Source organism: Podarcis raffonei, chromosome 5 (genome assembly GCF_027172205.1).
Source record: "Podarcis raffonei isolate rPodRaf1 chromosome 5, rPodRaf1.pri, whole genome shotgun sequence".
Classification (NCBI taxonomy): Eukaryota; Metazoa; Chordata; class Lepidosauria; order Squamata; family Lacertidae; genus Podarcis; species Podarcis raffonei.
The window spans coordinates 20,950,146-20,974,606 of record NC_070606.1 but is presented as its reverse complement, the minus strand read 5'-3'; the positions used below and the strand labels follow the sequence as shown (position 1 = coordinate 20,974,606).

The 24,461-nt window shown below is 43.5% G+C and overlaps 1 protein-coding gene across 16 annotated transcripts in view; it reads right to left on the bottom strand.

Annotated features, from left to right (window-relative positions):
• The window catches only part of ZMIZ1 (zinc finger MIZ-type containing 1), a 369,131-nt gene that overhangs the window by 17,230 nt on the left and 327,440 nt on the right, over nt 1-24,461 (bottom strand). For 10 of the 16 annotated variants that reach the window (XM_053388158.1, XM_053388149.1, XM_053388147.1 and 7 more), the window contains 10 exons: nt 20,711-20,779; nt 16,317-16,431; nt 14,731-14,948; nt 12,205-12,403; nt 9,873-10,160; nt 8,573-8,755; nt 5,449-5,623; nt 3,685-3,871; nt 659-869; nt 120-225 (listed from right to left, as the gene is read on the bottom strand). In XM_053388158.1, the coding sequence (XP_053244133.1) occupies nt 120-225; nt 659-869; nt 3,685-3,871; nt 5,449-5,623; nt 8,573-8,755; nt 9,873-10,160; nt 12,205-12,403; nt 14,731-14,948; nt 16,317-16,431; nt 20,711-20,779 (1,751 nt within the window). The remainder of the gene's footprint in view (nt 1-119; nt 226-658; nt 870-3,684; nt 3,872-5,448; nt 5,624-8,572; nt 8,756-9,872; nt 10,161-12,204; nt 12,404-14,730; nt 14,949-16,316; nt 16,432-20,710; nt 20,780-24,461) is intronic. The other 6 variants (XM_053388153.1, XM_053388154.1, XM_053388156.1 and 3 more) reach the window with 6 other exon arrangements.

Sequence of the window (24,461 nt, the reverse complement as noted above, 5' to 3'; positions counted from 1 at the left end):
TCTTAACATTGCTGCATGAATTCTGTGCCCCGTATAAAATTCCCGAGACAGAATTGAGTTTCAGCCCTACATTTAGCTCATTCTATGAGCATAAGCAGAGAAGATATCACTCTACTCACTTTTAGTGATACAGTGCTCGGCTGGAAGGAGGCGTTTCTTTAGTAAGCCCTGAAGTACAGAGCGCACTGATGGCCGGTGTACTAACTGCAATACGAACAAATGTGACTGTGGGGGGAAAGCAAAGAGTCAAAATTAATTCATCTGTGTGGGGTACATCTGCCATTAAACAAATCAGAGATCCTGGCTTTGGGTACTATATTTCATGATGGAGAGGCAGCTACACAGAAAGGCACAGCTCCTACCTTTAGGAATCCTTCCACCCATTAAGATCATTAGGGAAAGCGCAGTGGTTCAAGTTCACCCCAAGAGATGCACTCCACTGTCTCTCGAGACAGATGGACGCCAACACCACCTCCCACCAGCCCCAGTAAATGTGGCCATTGACCAGGGATGATGAGAGTGCAGTTTAGCAACATCTGAAGGGCCTTTCCTACTAGGGATCTGATGGAACACTGCATCACACTAAAAGCAACAGCACATTTCTTTTTATACAGCCAAACCACAGAGTCAGCAGCCGCAGCAGGCCTGGTGTACTTACACAACAGCATGCTGTGACGGTAATTTGAATGGTGTTTCTTCCTGGCTGACAGACGTGCTTTAGATGCAGCGGTTTATGCGATGTCTTGTTGTCGCCACGTTCAATGGTAAGCGGAGTTGCATTGACGCTGACCTGGACTGATGCTGGCCAGTTGGTGTTCATCTGTCTGTCTTCATGGTGATAGCACTTGAACTGTAACTCCAAGTCTGACCTGTTATGCAAGGCGTATGTTTCGGTTGGCATAAGCAACTGCTTTTCACACAACTGGGGCAAATGTCAATTTCCCCTTGTTTCTGAAAGCCGTGGATACATTTTTCTGCCCCCTTAATTTTGTTTTGTGCAACATGATACTGTTTTAAATTATTTGACAAATAAGCACATGATACACATCTTGTATGGGCTGGTTATTTACATAAGGAAGAGTGTGGTGTTATATATTTTGAGAGTAGTAATAATATTGATACTTTACAGTTCAATACGACTTTTCATATAGTTGACCTCAAAGTGCTTTACGCAAAGGTGGGCTTCTAAGCAGCAGAGAGGGGGAAAGGTGCGGTCAGGAAGGTCCTCAAGAATTAGGATTTAGAAATGAGAAAGTAAAATATGTTACCATAATCAAAGAGTAAATAGACAGTCTCATCCTGCCTAAATCACATTCCCTTCTGTTCACCAGAAAGCAACACTAGAAAGGTGACCAGCAGAAAACAATTGACCCAAAAGTAAACACCATGCAGCAAGCACAAGCAGCAATCCTTTCCTGGTTGCCAGTTCAGTGTTTATTGCGAAGAAACACAGGCATTTAAACATGTGTGGTCCAATCACATTTGATAGGTCCACAGGTGTTTTTGTCATTTAAACTTGGGTCCATCTTCTGCCTGGGTAAAAAAGCTACATTGTGAATCAGCCCTGAAATGCCACTAAACATGAGTTTGCGTAAGGTACAAGGGCTCATGGCATTCTCTCACTCTGCTTTAGAAACAGGTAAGAAAAACATAGGAAGGTTAAAGATGAACTGAGATTTCATTTTCTCCTAATGTGCTGAAGCATCCAGAAAGAACCAGGATTACCTGTTGAAAGCTGAAAAGGAGAGCTGAAGAATTTGAAAGATGGCAGACCAAGACAGCAGAGTCTAGAGCTCTGTGATTCCCAAATTCTGGCACAGCCAGGAGGCCTTTGGAAGCTTTTGCTTTCTGCTGCTCTTAAATGCAGCTTGTTGCAACCAAACTGGGGCTTGTGGTACTGAAACAAGCCAGCTTAATAACCTGGTTTGAACAAAATGATAAGCTGCACTTAAAGGAATCAGAAAGGAGAAGTTTCTGAAGTCCTCCTGGTTACACCTGATGAGATGAGGGAGATTGTGAGCCAAACACCTACTGTGACTTGTGCAGAAGCACAACCGATCAGTGTTGGTTTTGGATCCATGCTAGTGGCTACGAGCCGCTACAAAGCCAGTTGCAGCTCTGGCCCATCTGCGCCTTCATCAAGGGTTGTCCTCCTCCCCACTTGGCTGCCACACAGTGGTGACAGTGTGTCCTGCATGCATTGCCAGTGGGCCCCATCATACATTTGGCTCCCCAGAGAACATATGTTTGGCAAGCATAACAAATCCATAGTCCCCTGAAAGGCTGGGCTGGAGAGCCAAAGGTGTATTGGGTTGGGGGTTTTCTACAAGAGCAAATTCCAAACAGATCTCAGCCATATGGTACTTGTATAAACATAAGAAAAGCAACTTGAAGTAGGGAACCAGGAAGTATTGGTTTTTTTGATATGTTTATGGAAATATAATGGGTGGAATGTTGTTTAGTTAGCTGGCTAGAATGGGACCTTTGAGTGAAGGGCAGGCTATAAATAACTGAATTAAATATATGTTGTTATTTATTAAACGTTTTAACAGTATTTGGCATACTTATAATCTACTGGACTGTTTTTGTCTTACCATTGTGAGCTGCTTTGAGTATTGCTGTGTATGGTAAAGTGACCAAATAAAGCACAACAAACAAAACAATAATAAACATAATAAAGACAGTCTCAGCTACGGTTTCATGTCACTGTATCTCTTGCCACTATGACAGCTGGTGTGTAATTATGGAACAGCCTCTCCATGGAGGCTTACGAGGCAACACTGCTGCAGCTTGTGCTGGAAGCCAAGACCATCTTATTTTCCCAGACTTTTTATTTTTGAGAGCCAAATTTTGATAAGACTGGTGTAACGGTGCTGTGCTATATTTTTAGGCTATTATCCAGGGGTGGTGTTTTTTTCCGTTTTGTTAAAAGGCTTTGAGGTGTCCCTTCTCCCCAAGGTATGTATGTCATTAATACTTCATGTGTATCCAAAGCAAATCTGGTTGCCACAAAGTGTGGAGCTACTCTAAGACACTCAAAATCCTAACGCTTGGGTTCCTGGTCTGCCAATCTTAGTTATTGTGCTGCTATTATGGTGGCTGTTAATATATGTGCAATATTAAGATTAAAGCAATAAAATTGTTTCCATGGTGTTCTGTGCTGCCTGGATAACTTGTGCAAGCTAAGATGATGGATGTGTGTGTGCTCTCTCTCTGAACAATAGATGAGTGAACCACCACCGTCAACTTAAATTCTTAATTTTTTATGTCCTCACAAGAGAATTAAACACAATTTTATATTGGCATAAATTATTTCCAAGAGAAAAGTTGCACGATGCATAAAGTCATAATAAAATCCTGCTGCTACAGCAGAATCAGCTAGAAGCCAAATACTTCAATTTTAGGAAACATCTCCACCAATCTTCTTTCACCTGTTCTCAGCAAAGGGAGAGAGCCAGGACTTGTCTTAAAGGTTGTATTGTTGTCTGTTAGATTTCTGAAGGAGGTGTGTACATGCTTCCGAACCACTGATTTAATGCAGTCTGGATGTCAGAATGTGACCCTACTTCCCAAGGCAAAATAGGTTACAGCCTCCCCACCCAGCCACCAAAGGTAGAGAGCATCTCGCCTGCTCTTTTGTTCTCAAGCCTTCAAGGTCTGCCCTGCACCACTTCACAAACCTACCTCCACATTAGCGTCTGATGCACCGTGGGCCGTAGGTGAAAGACATGGTTGCTGACCGCCAAATTGTGTTCCAGCCGGAAGGGCTCTAATACGACCCCGTCTCTCACAGGGAACGTCAAGCGCAGTTCATCGTTATGGTTGGCTGGGATCGAAGAGGGAGAGAAAGCGTGAACTTTCCCTTTAGCATCTGCAGTGCGATAACAACGCATATATTTATACTGGACAATATGACACGGCTCACTGATCTTTTGCTGGGCTGATCTTACGGCCTATTCCGGAATTACCCTTCCACGCACATGCATACAGTGAGACTGCCCCTCTTGACTCCTCTCACCATGCCTATAATGCAATGCTCAAGTTGGGAGTTCTGTGTTTATTTGAGAATCTGCTATATCTGACTTTACCCATCCTTTGCTAATAACTGCAAACCTGCCCCCCGCTCCCCGCTTTCATCATCAGAATAATCCTGTTATATTCCCTCTGCTCCACTGCCCAGGGCAACCCTGTGGGGAAGGTTAGACTGGGACACTATGACTGGCCAAAAGTCACCCAGTGAACACTGAGACTCACTGGTTTCCCCAGCCGTAGTTCTTATCTATTACACCACGCAGGCTCTCAGTCACTTCCCTGCCTTGAGATACAGAACTTGCTTTTGTATAGGGCAGCGAAGAAAGTTTACAGGTTTGAGCTCACTGTGCACAGGAATGGGGAAGAAAGAAGTAATGTCCTAGTGACTCCGAGGATGAGCAGCTTGTTCCCCCTGGGCCTCAGAGAATTTTATCACAGTCCCACAGGTTTTGGCTTCGAACCCCAAGATCATCTGCTTTCATGTTAAATGATAAATCTAGTTTTCCAGCCCATATGACTACAGTGGTACCTCTAGTTGCGTTCTGCTCTTGATTCGGACTTTCAGCTTACAAACGCAACTACGTGCGCATGCACAGAAGTGCTCAATCGCGCAGCGCACATGTGCAGAAGAGGCACTCTAGTTGCGGACTTTTCGGGGTACGAACGGCACCCCGAAATGGATTAAGTCCGCAACTTGAGGTACCACTGTATAGAGATTTGTAAATATGCAGCAACAGTCAAACTCTTAGGTAACAAATACCGCGAGAATACAAATGAAAATAGTGTTTTAAGAGGCTCTTTGGACGTTACATTCCTTCAGGATTGTCGCTTGGCAGAGTGGCTTGCACCTTGCAGCCAAACAGCCAAGATCCTACAGTTACTTGAATACGGGATCCCCCAAGGTCAGGGGAGATCCTGCATTGGCACAACTGTGGGACTGCCTAGTGTGGCTGTGTACGTCTTCCTATAGTGGCAGGAGTGAGAGAGAGCACTTGAGAACCTGGCCTAGTATCACCCAAGGAGACTTTAAATAAGGCAAATAAAGGAATATATTTAAAGGGGGGCAGAATCCACCCTCCATTTCCCATTGCTGTACACTGCAAATCTCTTCCTCCATTATGACAACTTCAGCCTGATTCTATCTACTTTTATCCAGAAATAAGTTCTACTGATTTTGATTAGACTTGCTTCCAGACAAGTATGCCAAAAACTGAAGCATTTATGTTTTCTTCTATTTAGTAAACCTTTCGTAAGGCTGCCGGTCACCCCATGTATCAATGGGCAATCAACATTTCTGTCTAGAAGGCAGCAAGCAGGCTGGTATTTACTGAGCAAACTTTCTGTGACATGCAGTTTGTGGAAAGGAGAAAGCAGGGTTTCGGGAAAAACTTTGAGGAAGCTTCATTTTTTACTTACTTGGAGGTGGTGGTAAAGCATTGATATTTGGTTTAATGTCAGGTGGGAATGGCGGTTTGACATCTTGATTAGGGGACAGGTATGGAGGAATATTGCTCCCTGGAGTCATAGGTGGCGTGGGGTTTCCTGGAACAGGTGAGTGAGGGTAATTCGCCACAGGAACAGGCCTTGATGGCTGCAAAATGGTAATTGCAATTGAAAAGAGAAGAGAAGAAAATTATTGCAAATGCCCTTCAGCAGTGGAATGTGAACTAAAACACCCGGTGATGCGAACATAGAAGTATTAACACAACACGCAGTGACACAGGGAAGGTCTGTACAACTCTTGATCCACCATGTCAAATGAAGCCCACCAGCCATATGTGGCAGCCAACCAGGGACTTAATCAACCCCCTATTTTGCTGCCTGCCTGGGATACTATAGTGCCTACATTTAAAATAGGAAGAAGCAACAGCTTCTGGCTGGCCACAATACAAAGCTGATGAGCGCACTTTGCTTGGTGGATTAAGCTATGCAAGCCTAACACAGGGAGATCTATAATTTGAGAACATTAGGGCTTCTTGGCAGCTCTTGTCAAGCTGGGAAAGCTATTGCTCGAAATGTCACCGTAATCACACAATTACATTTTCTATAAGTAACAACCGCAAAACAGTTAAGAAGCGGGCCTCCAAAACGGTGAAAAACAGGAACACACTGAGGGGAAATAGAAGTCTGGTGAGTGGAATTATAACCACAAAGTCCTGATAAGCTGAGGCAGAGTCTTGCAACAAAGCAAAGAAATGGAAACAGAAAAAAGTCGGCATTTTTAAAATGGAAGGAGATTCCGCTGTTCAAAGAGGGAAGGTGGTCACGAAGAAACTTGCAAGGAGGACTCTGAGGAAAGGATGGCAGCACTCAAGGGAATAACACACAAATGAGAACATAGAAGGTGGCAGCTGTTAAAATGGCAGACACCCACAGTCGAACAGAGGCAAAGGTAAGAAACTCATTGTCTCAGAAAGTACGTCCATCAAACCCATCATAGAATCCAACGCAACAAAGCTATTACAGTCCAAAGAAGCATACCAACTGGGGAAAATGTCCTGAGGAGAGTGGGGAGCCAATAGACAAAGAACTGCTTCCAAGTGGGCAGGAAAACAAGCTGGTGGATTCCAGGAGAGCCAGCCCTCAGTTAATCTTTCCTGCCTTTGACCACAAGGTGGAGCCATACCCCTTGGTGATTACCTTCATTACCCAATGAGAGAAACTGCAGCCGCTGCCTCTCTCAAACTTTAGTTACAAATTACTGCATACTTTGACCTTATTATGCTGTTTCCTCACTCCTGCCACCATCGTCCAGTGATGTGGGTGTGGAAACACATGCACTACACAAAACAAAGCTGGAAGGAAATAACTTCATATGGAGTGAATGTTTTATTGACTCCTTGCTCCTTATAACTTGTGGTTCCATGGTCAGTGGTCTCTCAGATTCTCAGTGGCTCAGCATTGTAAAAAGCTCAACAACTTAAACCCTAAACAAAGTTCAAGAACTTCAATCCTAAAAAAAGCTCTACAACTTTGGGGTAAAATCATAAAAAAAGCTCAAGAACTTCAATCCTAAAAAAGGTTAACAACTTTGGTTGGCCCTTCACTTCATCACATCTGGCCCTCTTTGAAAAATGTTTGGACACCACTGGTGTATGCTGACACCAGACAAGTGGTGGAAGGAAAACTGGTCTCCCCTAAGCCACAGTTAGTTGGATGGAAGCAGTGCCTCTCAGGAGTCATCCTAGTACTCTTTTGCATGTTTTACACCTCACAAAGGGGAATGCTTTTGGCCAGGGGGTGCTAACCTGAGGCCGCTAAGCTGAGGCCTTGCAGATGTTGCAAGACAACAATTTGCACCATCCCTGACTAGAGAGGGGGAGAAATTCAGTTCAGTTCCCATTTGAAAGTGAAGTTTCCCAATTCACCCTTTCAGAAACAATGTCAGGACTGGAAGAGGGGCATCCTTCAAAATTTGCATGCCTCTGAATTTTGAAATGCAGTTCTCCAGGCAAGTAATGTGTAGAAAAGTGCATATATCATGAGTCTGTATAACATACATGAATGCCTTATATTTGGGGAAATTGTTTTGGGAGTCCAGCAACATCCAGAGAGAGGAAGGATGGCCAACGCTGCTTTACCCTCCAACATTCTGCATGAAAATAGGGACATTTGCATGGGGTGCTCGTATGTTCATGAGGAATGTTGATAGTAATTGCTGGTGGGGCAGAGACAGCCAGTGGAGATGGAGGTCCTTTGGTAGCAAACCATCTGCTCATAATGGTCAATGAAGCACCAGAAGGAACTTGGAAGAACAGCATTGCAGTGCCCAGGAATTATCTTTGATTCATCATGACTCCCAGACAGCTTTGATGCTCCATCATCCCATATACAGAACCATGTCATCACATCCATCCACACTGTAGTACATGGCAGAGAGAAGTGGAGAAATGGCTCAACATCACTGGGCTGGTGCATTTTACACTATGGCTACTGTTGTCCTTACTGTTTTAGAAGTGTTATAAGACATGATAGTATCACTCCATTTCTTAATCTCACAGATATACAAACAATGCTGGCAAATATACAGATAAGCAACAGTTGTTTTATGAAACTTGAGAAAAAGAGATACAAACTTAAGTCAACAGGAACTTACTACATTTCAGGGTGGCCCAGCTTTTCATACCAAGTAGGCCACAAGAGTACATGGACAGGGAAACCGCAGGCCACACACATACGCCCGGGGGGGGGGGGGAAGGGAACGAGGCAAAAATATGACCCTCCCCTCCAGCCCTTGCGCTGACTTCCCAAAGCCAGGAAGGCGAGGCACCAGACTTTGGGAAGGAAACACCAGGCTCTTGCAGGGTCTTCTGCAGCCTGATTGTTTGGGTGTTATTCAACTAAGATTTACTCAGAGAAGGCCCATTTAAATTAATGGCCCTCAGTCGTGTTCATTCATTTCAGTGGGTCTAGTTTTAAGTAAAATCTAGTTGAATATAGCTCCAAATAGTCAATTATACTTATTTACAGATTTCAGAATGGAGCTTGTGAACTCCGATTAATTCCTAAGAGATGGAGATCAATGAAGGATCACTCTCACCTTGTAATACTGTCCCATGTTGACCGTTGGAGGAGGATATTGCCCTGTGTTTTGCTGGTTTGGCATCCTTTGTCCAGGGTAGTTGGGAGATGTCAGGGGTCTGGGAGGGTTGGGAGCTGGGTACTGACCAGGCTGGGATGGAAACTGGCTATTTGGTCCATACTGCTGGTTTCCATAGTTTGGCTATTGTGTAAAAAAGGGAAGGCAAATTAGAAAGTGCACCTCCAGCTGAATGCAACTGATCTCCCTATGTAGTAGAATCGACTTCAAACAAAAATGATCACAAGCAAATGGTTTGACTTCATTATACCTTGGCTGACACTTTCAAATGTTAGTGTGGTAATTAAAAACCTAAATTGTTTAATTGCCAGGCTCTGCTGAATATTAGCAACTCCCATCAGCCCAATTGGAGTGCTCAGGCCAAGAAAGTGATGTTTCTGATGGTTTTAAGTGTAGGGCTTAAAAGAAACTTTCATTTATAAAAATGGGATAAAATCCAGTCAAAGCGGAGCACTTTAAAGTCCAGTTTATGCCCACAATACTGTAAAACTTCCTCAAATTTCTCTCACTGAATTCAATGGGACTTAAAAGTGCTTAACTCTGATGTGGACTGTTCCTATTATAAATGATGAGGCATAATTTACTCACCATCAATTATATATTTTACAGCACCGCAAAAACACTGATTTTCAGGAAAGGCAGTATAAAGCACATATAAATCTTAATAGCAGTGCACAGTCTGGAGACCTAAAATATATAACCATATATATCGCTGTGGAGTTGTATGCCTCACAGAGTAAATGAAATTACCATCAACACACACCCAGCCATGTATTAAATTTCAGTGACTGGTGCATAAACCATGTGTGAGTTTTTTTGCAAATTATCTATCATCCATATAATGAAATACTACTACTACTAATAATAATAATAATATTTGTACGCTGCCCATCTAACTCTGGGTGGCTTCCAGCATATATATATAAACATAATAAAACATTACATGTTAAAAGGCCTCCCTATATAGGGCTGCCTTCAGATGTCTTCTAAAGGTTATGTAGTTACTCCTCTCCTTGACCTCTGACGGGAGGGCGTTCCACAGGGGGTGGGTGCCACTACCGAGAAGGCCCTCTATCTGGTTCCCTGTAGCTTCACTTCTCACAGTGAGGGAATTGCCAGGAGGTCCTCAGTGCTGGATCTCAGTGTCCAAGCTGAATGACGGGGGTTGGCCACACTCCTTCAGAAACACATCATCTGTATAGCATGCATAAGAGCAGGAGAAGCCTCTGCTGCTACTCACCTCTCCTGGATACGGTCTCTTCATGGCCTGCATAGGCAAAGACTGGGGACGCGGGCCAGGGTAGGCTTGCTGTGGCATCCTTTGCCCGTGGTTGAAAGGATTCATTCCAGGCGGCCTGGGCTGGTTCATGCCCATAGGTGGCCCACTCATACTGGAAGGCGTCATGCCCGCTCCCATACTGGCAGGGTTCATGCTGCCTGGCATGGAAGCCGGGCCACGGGGGCCAGGCTGGTTCATGAACTGGCTGTTGTAAGCCTGAGTTGGACCCATCTGGAAAGAGGAACAAACCTTCAACAGAAGAAGAAAAAAGAATAAAATGCGACATGCATTTAAAATGGGAGGGGGAGCCTAGTTGAAGGGAGTCGGGGATATGTCGCATTTTAAAATCAGCAAATGGGGAGGGCGGTAGGTTCCTCCGCCTCTATTTCTGCTTGCGGCAGGTGTAACTGGAATTCTAAAAGTGACTAAAAAGTATGCAAAGGTTAGTAAGTTTCTCAGAGCCATGGGAACTCCATGTTGTGGCCTGCAGTATGTTGTATACTTCTACTTTTTGTTCTGTGGTACTTTAAAATAAACTCATAATAAGTGTAAGTTGTACACTTATTATGAGTTTTTTTTGAAGTACCACATAATAAAAAATAAAGGAATGCACCACTACCTACTATAGTTAGGTTTTTCAAAAGGGATAAAAAGTCATGAGGTAAGTTTTGGGAGCAGAACCTGAGACATTCTGCATGCATAGCATGTTCTCTATCACTGAGCTTCCCCCATTCTTGGAGAATCGCCCCCTCTTACTTTTCTCCATTTACTCCTACACTCTGCATCCTGTGGTTTAACCCATTGTCATCCCATAAGAGGACCCACACTCTTATTCCAACAATTGTGTTGCCCAAATCTGATTGATAGTCCTCCCTCAAGTCTCTTTCCATCTCCTTCAGAACCTCTTTATGCTTTTGCCTAATAGTCCTTCTGCATTGGCAGGTTTTCACAGCTCTCTGGATGTCATTGGCTTTGCTGCTCTGATGTCACAGAGCAACTCACCAGCTGAGTGTTTTAAAGGCTACACAATCTAAATTTTGAGGTACGTAAACAAAACTCTCTTAAACTGAATTGCTTCATCTAATGTAGTAAACCACTAACTTCCAAAGACTTCTTTGTCGGTGCACAACACTTGAATGGTCTCCAAGAAAAGACATTGAAACCTTCTATTCATGTATGTGTTTAGAGATGAAAGGGAAGAAATGCCACTGCTTCTCTTATAGGTTAGGTGGTTGTATTTTAGAACAAAGGGCTCAGGAGCAAAGGTCTAAGACTGGCTTACAGGGTGAAAAAAATCTCCAAGGTAAAGAAAACATAGCTCTGGTGCAAAACTTCAGGCCAGCCATCAAATGTATACAAGAGACTTTCTCTCTTGCTTAATCATAGAATTATAGAGTTGGAAGGGCCGCAGAGGATCATTTAGTCCAGCCCCCTGCAATGCTGGAATATGCAGCTGTCCCATACAGGGATCAAATCTGCAACATTGGCATTTTCAGCACCATGCTCTAATCTAGGTATGAACTTTTTATTTCTCAGGCCTCTCTTCCAGGACCCTAAATGAGTCTAACACTTAAGATACAGATGGTGATGCTTTCTTTTCACTAGAAAGGGGAGCTTCATAGGTTTACAAGTATGTAAGTTCCTGGTGGTGAGCTAGGAAGCTGCAGAAAACATTGGGTTCAAAGAGTGGCTGAGCAACTAGAAGCTGGGTGTGTTAGCAGCAAAGATAGGCCATCTATAATAACCAACATATATATTCAGGAACATTTCTGCCCCTTTAATTCTTTGAGATATCTAGAGAGGGCTTTGCTTCAGACTCCTTCCTTTTGTGATGCAAAATCTTCAGAACACGGCTCTTTGTGGTAGCCTTATTTATAACTCTAAAACCAACATCCCAGAAACCCCTCTATGCCATCTCACTCCTAGAAGTCTGGTTGTTTCTCTTGGGTTTTAAAAGTTATGGTGCTTCTTACTGCTTTCTTTGGTTTTAATCTGTTACACATTTATTAATTATGGTTTTTCCTCTATTTGACTTTATAGTTCCAACTGTGACTGACAGTATATTTAACTTGTCAACCTTTCCCCCCAGAAAATTCTTAATGTATTTAATTCTTAATGTATTTAAGAATTAAAGAAAACGAAGGAGCATTTCCATCCAGCAATCACCTGCTTCTTGCATATGCAGTACATTCCAGAAAATAGGCCAAGTTTTTGTAACTTGAAGTTACCAATTATACCTAAAGCATAATAAAGGGGAAATGACTCTATGATGGGAGTAGGCTGGTTCTCTTACCGGTCCATACTGATTCATTTCCTTGTTCTGTGTTTCCTGAAGGGCAGCAACTGTTGCTGTGGCAGTAGCTGTGGCTGTAGCTGCCGCTGCTGCAACTGCAGCGGCGGCGGCGGCAGCAGCTGGTTGAGTGAAATCAGCAGGCGGCCTGGTGTGGGGTGGGATCCCCATTCCTGCAGGATTATTAGGGCCTCCTGGGTAGCTAAAGGAGAGAAATGCAATTAAAAGGCACCAGTGTTCAAGCTTGCATTTGGGACTATAACAGACACAATACGGGGAGGGGGGAAGATGTGCAGAATGAAAGTGAGATGCTACAGATATATACCAATATTTGATAATCCCTGTACAGAGTTTAGGGAATTCTGCAACTGCAGCATAACTCTGGATGCTTTCAAATAGAACGTTGCCCCCCACAGAATTGAGTCACTTTATACTTCTCTGCTGATTTCTTCTGCTACTTTAATTCTCACACCTCATTCTAGGTGGCAATCCTTTGCAAATTCCACTCTTCTCCCCTCCCAAGAGTATCCACTGCAAACGTACTATTTACATTCATGCTCAATTCCCAAACCCACCCCAGTCCCAGCTTTCTGATCGTTTTTGTTCCCTTTCATGAATTCTGTAACTCCCGTCCACTGAGAACTTTTGCAGGGAATTGCTTTTATCTATTTGCATATTTTCTCAGAAATGTGGTGGCTCCAGAAAAATTCACCAAGCACCCCACAGCCACATCTTCAGGCAACCTGGAGGAAGGAAGGGCTTCCCCTCCTCAGTGGGGGCAATGACAGCACGTTGGGGTACTTGGTAGGTCTAGGTGTGCCAACATGGATTGATAACAACATAACTCTGCACAAACATAAATCAACAAGGCGTGCCTGAATTGTTTCTGAACAATGCAGATAAATATAACCACCTCAGACCAATGTTTTGTCAGATGAATTTTCTGTGGTGACAATTCGAACGCAAGCACGGTATTGCTGGGCCTCGGATTCAGTCACATTCAAAGATCATTCTCTCATGCAAAGCAGCAGTACTTGTATCCATCAATATCCTTCTCCTCCTAGCTTAGCAAAATGTTAATCATGGCTAAACTGTGGTTTGTGTCACAATTTCAGAGTTAATTAAAACTTTATTTTAGGTGTTTATTAGAGTTAATTGATTGACCTAAGTCATTTGCAAATCATTTCCTGCTACTGTGATTAATTTCCCTCTGAGTCTAGACAGCCTTTTCTTTTTAAAGCAACTATGTAGCTTTACTAGGCATAGTTAACTGTAACCCCTTCAGACTTTTTGCATAAGCAGAAAAAAAATTTTGACGGCATGATTATCCATTAACAGTACATTATACTGTTAAGGCTCCAGCTTCTATGTTTATGTCACCCTCTTCTATCACTGTTTTTTTTCCAAGAATGCCCTAAAGCTGAGACTGTGATTTTTGTTCCCTTATTGCAAAGGTGATGAACAATAAGAAAAGTGAAATTTCAGTAAGCTAACCATCTTATAACTATATATAGTTTAGGTTCAAAGACCCCGTAACTACATAACTTTCAGTAAGACAACCATTTTATAGCCATATTATAGAAGGACTATAATCTCTCTAGCATGTCAGATTTATGATAGTATGGGTCTCTTGGGGTCTGATCAGATTAAGAGACTGGAAGTGGCCCTCAGGTTTGCCTGTTCTTTTCCTCACCTTGGGATGATAAGTGAGCAACCAAACCAGAAATCACCAGACTTTATTTCCATATGCAGTCTCCATGTCCTTGTGAAACAGAATTTGATTGTTATTTCATAAGGCCAGGAAGATCCAATATTCAGATTAAGGTGGTTGGTCCTCCCCACAGTGAGGAGTAGGCAAGAGAAACATGTGACTCCCAATCTCAACATAGGCATGAAGTATCAGCTGAATAGGCTAACTGCCAAGAGGTTCCTCTGTATACATCTATATGAATATGGCATTCACTACTAAATGTGGGCTTTAAACAGGGCTGGGGAACCTGTGGCCCTCCATATTCCTGGACTACAACTCCCATCATCCCTGACAACTGTCCATGTCAGCTGGGACTGATGGAGATCAGAGTCTCATAGTGTCTGGAGGGCCCTGGGTTCCCTATCCCTGACTTTAAGAATGGATCAGGCAAGTTCACAGAGAATCAATCCATTGGTGCCTATTAACTGAGAGAATTAAATGGATCCTCCATCTACAAAGGCACTGTATCACCCAATTCTGGATGTTAGGGGAAGCAACAAGAAAAGCTCATTACCACCATGTCCTGTTTGTGCCCTTCCCTAAGGCATCCAACTGACAATTGCTGCGAAAAGAATGCTGGGTTGGATCTAGCAGGTGAGTTTTTATTTGCATGTCTTATCGAGCAGAGGGAGCATGATATGCCTCTTAGACATGTGTATGTGGTCCATGTGTTGTATGGCAAAGGACATTTAAGCTGCTCCTGCTTCAAATGCATCCATTCATTGCCTACTTACATGCCTGAGAAGTGCCAAGTTCTAGTCTACACAAACCAGCCTTACCTTCCCCCAAAGCCTCCACTCCCTGGGTAGTTGGGCCGCCCATACATGCCCGGTTGTATGTACGGCTGATTGGAGCCTGCCTTGGCCGAGAACTGCTGTTGTTGCCCAGCAAACTGAGGTGAATTCATGCCAGGATTGCTGGTAGTCATCCCAGAAGCCATGGGATTTCCTCCTGGGTTCATAGGATTGTTAGCATTTGCCATAGGATTTCCCAGCACCTGGTTGAAAGAAGAAGAAGAAATGGAAGTGGCATCTGAACAGTTCTGACAGCTCTGATAGGAGCACTCATTCCGTTACAGGAGGTGTAACTCTGTGTCAGGTTGTATGCTTTTGTGCAGACAGTAGCAACTTCAATCTCTGGCAGATCCAGAGAAAGGATCTTTGGAGGGACCAGGGGTGGGGAGCCTGATATCTTGAAACACCGCTGTGGCTAGATGGACCAATGGCCTGACTCTGTCTAAGGCACCTTCCCTTATTGCTCACCCTTATTATCTCAGGTCCCTACCTACCCAGTGATCTTAGAGCATGGGCTATCTGGAGCCACGTAAGAGTCCCTAGAAGAGGGATGGCTAAATTCAGTCTTGGTGATTGCTTATTTTCTCCTCTAGAATCTCCATGGTCCACTAATGTGTTTTACATTTGCAAAGCAAGAATGCAAATTCAGGATCTCTCAAAGGTTAAATATATAATGAATTGGCATTAAGTGATCGCTGTTGCTTCAGAACGTAAGGAATGTGTTGCAGAATAAGATCAATCTGGCGAACCAGAGCAGCACACGGAAACGCTGTTTACCTTCCCGCTGGAGCAGTATCTACTTGCACTCTGATGTGCTTTCAGTGCAGCTTTAGTTTATTTTTAAATCCCATCAACCAGCAATTACTAGGTTATCCACTTGAAATCCCCTGGTGGACAGTAGTCTACCCTCTGCCCACACCTGCACTGAAAGATCCTAAGGCTACAGGACTAGTTGCCTTTGAGAGCATGGGTGTGCCTCATTTTGCCGCCTGAGGTGAAACGGGAAGGGGCCACCCTGCCCTGCTGCTGCCTCCCTTACTGGGGTCACACAAAGCGATGGCGATGGTCATGATCTCACAGAGTACATGAGAGCTCGCAAGATTTTGGTGGGATACTGCTGGAAGCTGCCCGAGGCAGCTGCCTCAGCTTCCCTTACGGGCAGGCAGGCCTTGTTTGAAAGCCAAATTTAGGCCCAGTAGAGATGGATGGATCTGTCAATTTCAGTTTCACACAGTGCCAGTCACTTTGCAGTTTTCCTTTTTCTAATATATGCATCTTTGCAAGCAATTTTCCCATATAATGCATTTTCATTATGTTAAAGATGCACATCTCTGTGTGCCCGTCCTACAACGAATTGGAGCAGTGTGTCACAAGATTTGGAGAAGCACAAATTTCATAGGATAGCTATGTTTTGTTTGGGACACGTGAACTTGGTAGGTTTAGTGCAAGCCAAACAACCCCCCCCCCAGCCTCCTAGGGCCCAGGAATTATTTTTTTCAGCCTCCAGCAGATCTGCCTTATCTGATCCAAAGAATGGTTACCGAGGAGAGAAGCCACAAACTGAAGCTTACCTGGCTCTGGGAGGTGTTAGTCACACCCCATACTGTAGTGACCACTGAAAGGGAGCCTGGTGGTTGGTTGGTGTTTTGCTGCCAAGGAACAGAATCATACGGGAAAGTCCCATCACTGCAAAAAAGAAAATGGGGAGGGGGGAGAAGAGATACACCTAGTATATAAAGTCATACTTTATAATTTAAAGGAGTGCTTGGGCTGGGTGGGAAGAGCAATCTTTTAATTTTCATTCCCCAGCCAATACACTAGCTTGGTGAACTGCCTGACAGTGATAACATTTACAAAGTTAATAGCTTCTGTTTGGTTGCAAGGAGAGCAATTGCTTTTGCATCAGCGAAGGGAAGAAATACGTTTGACAGTGAAGCACAAATGCATATGACAATGATTATGGAGGTGAATGGCAATGAAATTAGTTGAAGCATGAAGAGTTTCACTTTTGAAACTATGCTACCTGCAGAGGTGGCAAATGGCAATAAATTTGCGAAAGTGGATTTTTAGCAACTGAAGCAACACATGAAGCAAAGTGGATGCTTGGATACATTTGCTTTGCCAATGTCATTTATTTTTAAGCTCTTGAGCCACCATGGCTTTAGCTCCCTTGTCCCAGCTCAATCAGGTCTAGACTTCAGCTCTTTCTTCCTGCACTGGCTCACAGCAATCCTTTAAAGGAACGGCAATTGCTACATGAGCTAAAATTAGAATTCAGAGGGCATCCTCTCACACGTTGCATAAGCAGCACACCCAAAAACCCCTATTAAGTGTTCTATGAGAGCTACTGTGGTACACAGACTAAGAATCAGCTGTGAAACAGGAAATCTGCAATGAATTTAAAAAGTAAGGGTCTTCTCTCTTTGGGTCCATCATCCCAAATCATCAATCTGGGGATAACAACACTGACCTGCCTTACAGGGGTTGTTGTACATATGCTGAGATAAAATCTATTGAAAGCACTTTGGACATTCGAAAAGCGCTGCATAAAAGCTTTTATTACTATAAAACCCTGATGTAATAAAATTACGTATTTTGTGACACATGATAGCCAGGATTATCTGCCCACCCCCACAATAAAATAAACTCATGCATACAACTAAATAGATCTACCATCTTTTTCTGTGAGCTTAGGTTGATATAGACATAAAGAACATACTCTAAAAAAATCCCCATGACCTTGCTATGTAGGTGATCAAATATGGTAGAAAACTCTACAAATGTCACAATCCATTTGCATCACAAGCAGGACCTAGATGTATGGTTGATTCCAATGCAGCTCAACAGAGCTTTCTGGAGCACCAAATCTACAGGCATGTGCACAGTCAATCTGATGGGATAATAAGGAGAACAGGAGGCCTGCACATGTCTCTCACCTCCCTCCTCTTGTATCAGGCACAAGAGAGAGTTGGATGGTGGACATGAGAAGCCCAATATTCTCCTAACATCTCATCATGCTGCCTGTTCACACATAAATGGGAAAGGGAGTCAGGGCTGTAGGATGCTATCTTGGGACCCTCCATGCACAAGTGGTGCACCTGCAGATGTGAACAGACCATGCCCGCAGGCACTATATTCACTTGTAAATGTATTATTATTTATTTACTGTATTCTCATACCTGCAACTTACAGCTTGGTCTTTGATGTGCGTCTGCTCTGCGTTAATTGGCATACATGCATATCATATTTTTAAACTTAAATAGGTGCAAGCCATTAACACAGGAATGTAAAATATAAAATTTCAAGCTTTCCAATATGTATAAATTAAATAACCTTTGAAGACAGGTATGAATGTGATGAATAAATAGAGGGGTTATGGTACTGGGCAAAGTCAAGCTATCTTTTTGTTGAAGTGCGATTCTGCTAACTTTGGTTGCTATGATTTCCAGTGCTGGAACACTTGAGGCTGTTTATTACAGATAATGGAAGCACTCCTACTCAAAATGTGTGTTACATAAAGCTTGGAAACGAGAGTGTACGTGTAATAATTAAAAACCAGCAGTTAGGTTTTCTTTGTACACGGCATGGGGATCCAAACATGCCAACAGCTCACAATCAAAATTGACCTAGCAGGTCCTACCTGTTGAAAATGAGCAATGGACAAAAATAAAAGTAACAATACAAATGGAATAAACAAACTGGATCTGAAACATCTTCTTAACCATGATACATAATTAAGAATGCAAATGTTTATTTTGAGGGCATCCCTTTGAAATGGATATTGTGCATGACTGGAGGGGATGCAATGGGAACAGAAACACAATTTAAAGGGTGTTTAGCTTCCTCCAAAACTTAAAAACAGGCTGACTTCTCAAGAGTAACAATGGGGGAAGTTTTAACATTAACTTTCCTTTGGAGGACAATGCTATTGTGGATAATTTTCTAACCTAAATAAGCATTAATACACTGGCTTTCAACTTGTGTAACCTGAAGTGGATTGTACCAATGGCATCATCACAATCCTCTCTCTCTCTCTTTTTTAAGAAAAAGGAAAGAAAGAGAAAACATAAATGTGGACTCCATGTTACAGATTGGGGCTTGAGATGAACAGAAAGGTTGAAGACAACCACTTTAATGCAACCTGAGACTTATAATAGGTGTTGCTATGATGAAGCTGTAACAGGAGACACCAAGGACTGAAAATAATCTATTAGTCCGTCAACACTTTTATTTAGACCCTCTTTCTCAGACTAATTTTTACCTAGGGAATACTGCACACAACATGGAAATAGGTTGCACTGTGAATACTGAAACTTGCTACCTAGTAAAAGCTATCAAGTAAATGTGCCAAGAATCAGGATACTAGTTTTTGTACCACAGTGTGATTTTATGAAAACATTGTAGCAAAATCCTTCCATCAATAGCACAGTAAAGCACTAAAATCAAACAATTAAAGAAACTGCAAGATCAAGAACAAAGTATTTGCTTGCAGTCAGCTGGGACAATAGTTTTCCTCATCGTCTGGGACCATACGGTACAGCCAATTCACTTTTCAGCCTCCTAGCTGCTTCTCTACTGAAGGGGTGTCTTGGAAGAGGGAATCCTTTCCTTGCCAGCTACTTCTCCACTGCAATTCTCCCTGCTATTTTTTTCTCAGCTGGAGTGTCAGCATCATGTTTCAGTCATGTGTCTAGAACAGTGGTTTCCAATTAGCTAAGTTCTGTGCCCCCCATTTTTCAGAAGCCAAGCCATGGAACCCCTACTTTTGCAAATTTTGATACCTCTGTAGTAGCTTTCGTCATGTGAATGGTGCCACAGACCCCCTGCAGTCTACGGACCACCAATTGGGAACCACTGGTCTAGAACATTGGCAAGGGGAGAAACAATGGAGCGGGGTGCAAGGGCAATGGAAGGGGGTGTTTGGGGGCATGGAAGCCCCACTTCCACACACAACTTTTGTCTCCCAACTCTGCTTTTTGAGAAGAGGCATCTAGGCTTTGGAAATTTAATTTGGCAGCATAATGTGTTCTATCAGTCTGAGTCTCTTAAGTATCACTGCAACCGGTGTTTCCTTGATTCTTTTATAGAACACTCTAGTGTCTATATGCTTCACTGTAGGGTAATGCTTTCACGTATTCTGCAGTCCCTCTTCACAATGCCCACATTTACTGTGGTTCTGTTCTTTAATACCCCACTCCTGCAATTATCTGCTAGGCGGTTTGCTAACAAGATGCACTGCAGGTAAGCACAGCTCCTTACACCTCCCAAAATTACCTAAGAAAACTCCAGTGGTCATGGGCTGGAACGTGGAACCAGGAGACCTGGGTTCAAATCCCTAGGCAACCCTAGACTCAGTGAATAGCCTTTCCCAGGTTTAGTTCTCTATGTGTATAGCATAAATAATGGTGACCCATCTTATCACAGAACTATTATGTGAAGATAAGTGAAGTAAAATTTTTGTTTCTCCCCCTGGGGCTTAGTGAGAGGGCAAGACACAAGTCTCCATTATTAAACAACTACCCCACCCTATCTGAAATGTCCTTAGGACATTTCTGTCTGACTTTGTGTACAGTCACTGTAACTGTTCCCTATTCACACTGGCACATCTTGTCTTTGAAAACACCTTTGATCCGAGAGCAGCTTTTTGCTCTGGTGCTGTTTACCCACATGCCCCACTGGTAATGCCAGTGAACGAGTAAAGACAACTTTTGGTGAGTTTCCTTAGGATTGAAACATGAAGCATGGATTTGGTGGTACAAAGAGGGAGCTATCAAAGGACAGAGCACTGCAGAGAACTGTTCCTGAAGCACTAAATGCAGGGAAAGAACCTGGGGATGAATAGCTATGGGTAAATCTATCTAAGTATATGAACTATCCCTTTCTGTGGCTGATCCACAGAGAACAAGGGAGTCTTTTACAGCCTATTTCAGAGCCTGGCTCTTTAGCGCAAGCTGTAGAGACTCACGCTTTCAGCTCTGGAGGTCCCCGTTTCAATCTCTGGGGTCTGTCAAGATGGCAGCCGTCACATATGCACCTATGAATCAGAAGGGAAAGTGTAGGTCCAGAATAAAAATTGAAAGCCCTAACAAAGCACATTGATTACCCTGTTTTGCATGTGGTCCTCACAATGATGTCATCTATGACCTGGGGCTAAGTTATGCTTATAGCTACTCCAGACAATGGGCAGGCAGGCAAGCACACACACACTCACTCACTCTTGGCTTTCCTCACTTCATCCAACTTATTTTTGCTTTCAAACAGGAAAATTGCAGTATTATCTAATCAGCCTCTGTTACTTTACCACCAAAGAGGAAAAGAAGCACATTAGCAAATCACAAAGCTAGATAAATTGCTAATATTTTGTTACATACTCACTAACACAGAGAGAATAAGCTACAGTCTGATATGTATCTACACAATACAGGGGGCGTGGGGGTGCTGTTCTGAAAATACCATATTCACATTGAGTTTTCCCCTGCAACATATAATATTCCTTATCCCATGTCATGGCATCATCATGTGCCCCTCCCTGCGTTTGACAGCAGCAGGGGCAGACTTTGGTAATATGGTGTCCTGAGCAAGGGCAAAATTTGGTGCCTTCCCCCCCCCCCAATATTTATTATTTTCGCAGTAATTACTTTTGGTGCAGTTGCTTTTTAAATTGATCTTCTCAGTAGGTACTCGTATAAATTGTTGTTGCCATTTTGCGTGCCCTGTGCAGGGGAACATCCCGCACAACCCTAAATCCAGCGCTGCCAGCAGCAGCAGCCAATAGCATGGACTGGGAGTGAAGAAAGATATGGAATGCTGCAACCATGACACAAGGCCATCATTTCTACATGTTACAGGTATAAAGGGAGAATACTTGACATGGGGATACCTATCATCTTGCTCATAATAATACTTTTTTATTTATACCCTGGCCCATCTGGCTGGGTTTCCCCAGCCACTCTGGGCGGCTTCCAGAATATGTAGTTCTGCCCCAAGACACAAGGGAAACACTTTGAATGAAATATTGAGGTTGCTGTTTTAAACTGCAGACTATGTGAATTGATGCGTGAGGAATCTGACATTCCCAAAGACATCTGTGAAAAACAGTATTAATCTCAGAGTCACAACGCTGGACATTAACCACTTAGCAGCTCTGATGGGGAAAGAAGTAATGCAGGTAGTAAAACAATTGGAGAGTAGAGTTAATCCGTAACTGTGAGGGCTGGTGCCAGAGGCTGGCTCAGGCAGGCATGTGCTGGAGTGCAGAGCATTCTGAAAGGCCCAGTGAAGTGATTGTGCCATCGTTCTCACTCTGCCTGGTGGGCCAAGAAGACCGGAGGCTTTCTCAGAAGCAAAGTGAGAAACAGCACAGAGGACTAGAGTGTATGTGTATGACAGACCAGTTGAGCATATAAGCATGAAAATCTGCCTAATATGGAGCTCCTCTTGCCCAGTGTTGACTACTCATTGACAGCAGCTCCCCAGGGTTTCAGTAATGGGTTTCCCACAGCCTTGATACCTGATATCTGTAATTGGAAATGCCAGGGACTGAACCATGTGCAAGGCATGGGTTGCCTCAGGGAGCTACAGCCGCTGTCTCTGAAGTGAGAGCTTGATGGGGGGAAAGCAGGATGGGAGGTTAGGGGAGAGAGACAGAACTAGGAAAGGAGGCCAGGGGAAAGGTGGAGGACAAAGTGAGCACTAGAGTGGACCTGATCCCCATGCCAGGGATACCAGGTATAGCCAAAGAAGACACCAGCCACATCTCTCCCTTATGCGTCATACGCCACTGACTGAAACCAGTGTACTGTGACCAGACCAGCTACACTAGACTAGAGTGTTCAACAGGGACTTGACATAAAAAAAAAATCATTCTAAAGAATTGAATTATAAGAAACCTGCCAATATGAGATAAAACTAACTAACTTTGAGGAGAGCCAGTGTGGTGTATTGCTTAGTGTGTTGAACTTTGACCCAAGAGACTTGGGTTCAAATCTATGATGAGCTGTGGGTGACTCACCTTTCCTTCGCCTAACTCCTCTCACAAGGTTGTTGTGAGCTTAAATACTGCCCTCATCCCTTTTGTGTCTAAATAAAATTTATATATTACTAGAAACGTCCCTTCCTCACCCTACTCAAATTCACTGAGCTCAGGTGAGGACCTTGGGGTGCTCTGTAATACATCCTGTTGCAAAGGGGTAAATGTAGAGTCCCTTCTGGAATTGGCTCCTTGCACTGCTCCTTTTATGCTGGAAATCCTAATCAATGAGGCAGCTCCTTCTTACAGCTCCCAGGAAGGCAACATTACTGTAGGAAGTAGCTGAATCCCTGACTCCTCCCAGGTTGCCTTGGGCTCCAGGCCTTATTAGGGCAGCACGAAAAGCAGCAGCTTCCTTGCTGCCAGGAGAATGCCAGAACGGGGGCTTAGATGACAAGATGCTACAGAAGACATTTCTCTTGTCTCTGTACCAGTTGTGCAGAAGAGGAAACTTTGGCGCATGCAGCTTGACATGTCATACTACCGCTGCAGGACTGAGAAAAAATTGTACTTGTCAAGATTCCATCTTTTAAAAACCACTGAAAGCTTCAAAAGCTTGGTTCTTTATTGCTGTGTTTTTCAAACTGTGTTCTGGGGACCTCTAGAGTTCTTCAATGAGAAAATCAGGAAATGTGGGCAAGCTGCCCAAGACAACTGTCTTTATCACAACCAAATCCATCCCTGCCATGCAGAGCCACATGAGATTTTTTGGTAGCATGCTTCATTCAATGGGCTGGGCCTGGGCAATGCCCCATGTGCCTATTTTAAAACAGTGTTTCCCATCCTTTTTCTGACCGTGGCCCCCTTTCAACCTTGTTTCCTTCCTGTGCCCCCCATGGGCATAGCCAAGGGGGGCAGGGCAGCTGTCCCCCAGTAAGTAAAAATCAATACAAATCTGAGGTTCTGCCCATCCCCCTAACAAAAATCCCGGCTGCGCCCATGCCCCTGCCCTACCGGTAGAAAGGTAGCTATTTAAATGTTTTGTTTGTAAACAGAACATTATATATATATATATATATATATATATGTATATTTAAATAATAATATGTATATTTAAATAACGTTTCCGAGCACAATTCAAAGTGCTGGTGTTGACCTTTAAAGCCCTAAACGGCCTCGGCCCAGTATACCTGAAGGAGCGTCTCCACCCCCATCGTTCTGCCCGGATGCTGAGGTCCAGCGCCGAGGGCCTTCTGGCGGTTCCCTCATTGCGAGAAGCAAAGCTACAGGGAACCAGGCAGAGGGCCTTCTCGGTAGTGGCGCCTGCCCTGTGGAACGCCCTCCCATCAGATGTCAAAGCGATAAATAACTACCTGACATTCAGAAGACATCTTAAGGCAGCCCTGTTCAGGGAAGTTTTTAATCTGTGATATTTTAGTGTATTTTTGGTTTCTATGGAAGCCGCCCAGAGTGGCTGGGGAAACCCAGCCAGATGGGCGGGGTACAAATAATAAATTATTATTATTATTATTATTATAATAAAAAAGTCAGCAGACAAACCTCACAACCTGAGAGAAAAAGTAAGGTAACAGACTATGTTTGGAAGATTTATTATTATTATTATTTGTTATATTACCCTTCAGTTGGAAGAACCCAATCCTACTAGGAATTGCAATGAAGAAAAGTTTCTCAATATAGATTTAAGGGCACACTGACAGCAGCACTCAATAAACCACCCTCTCCCTTG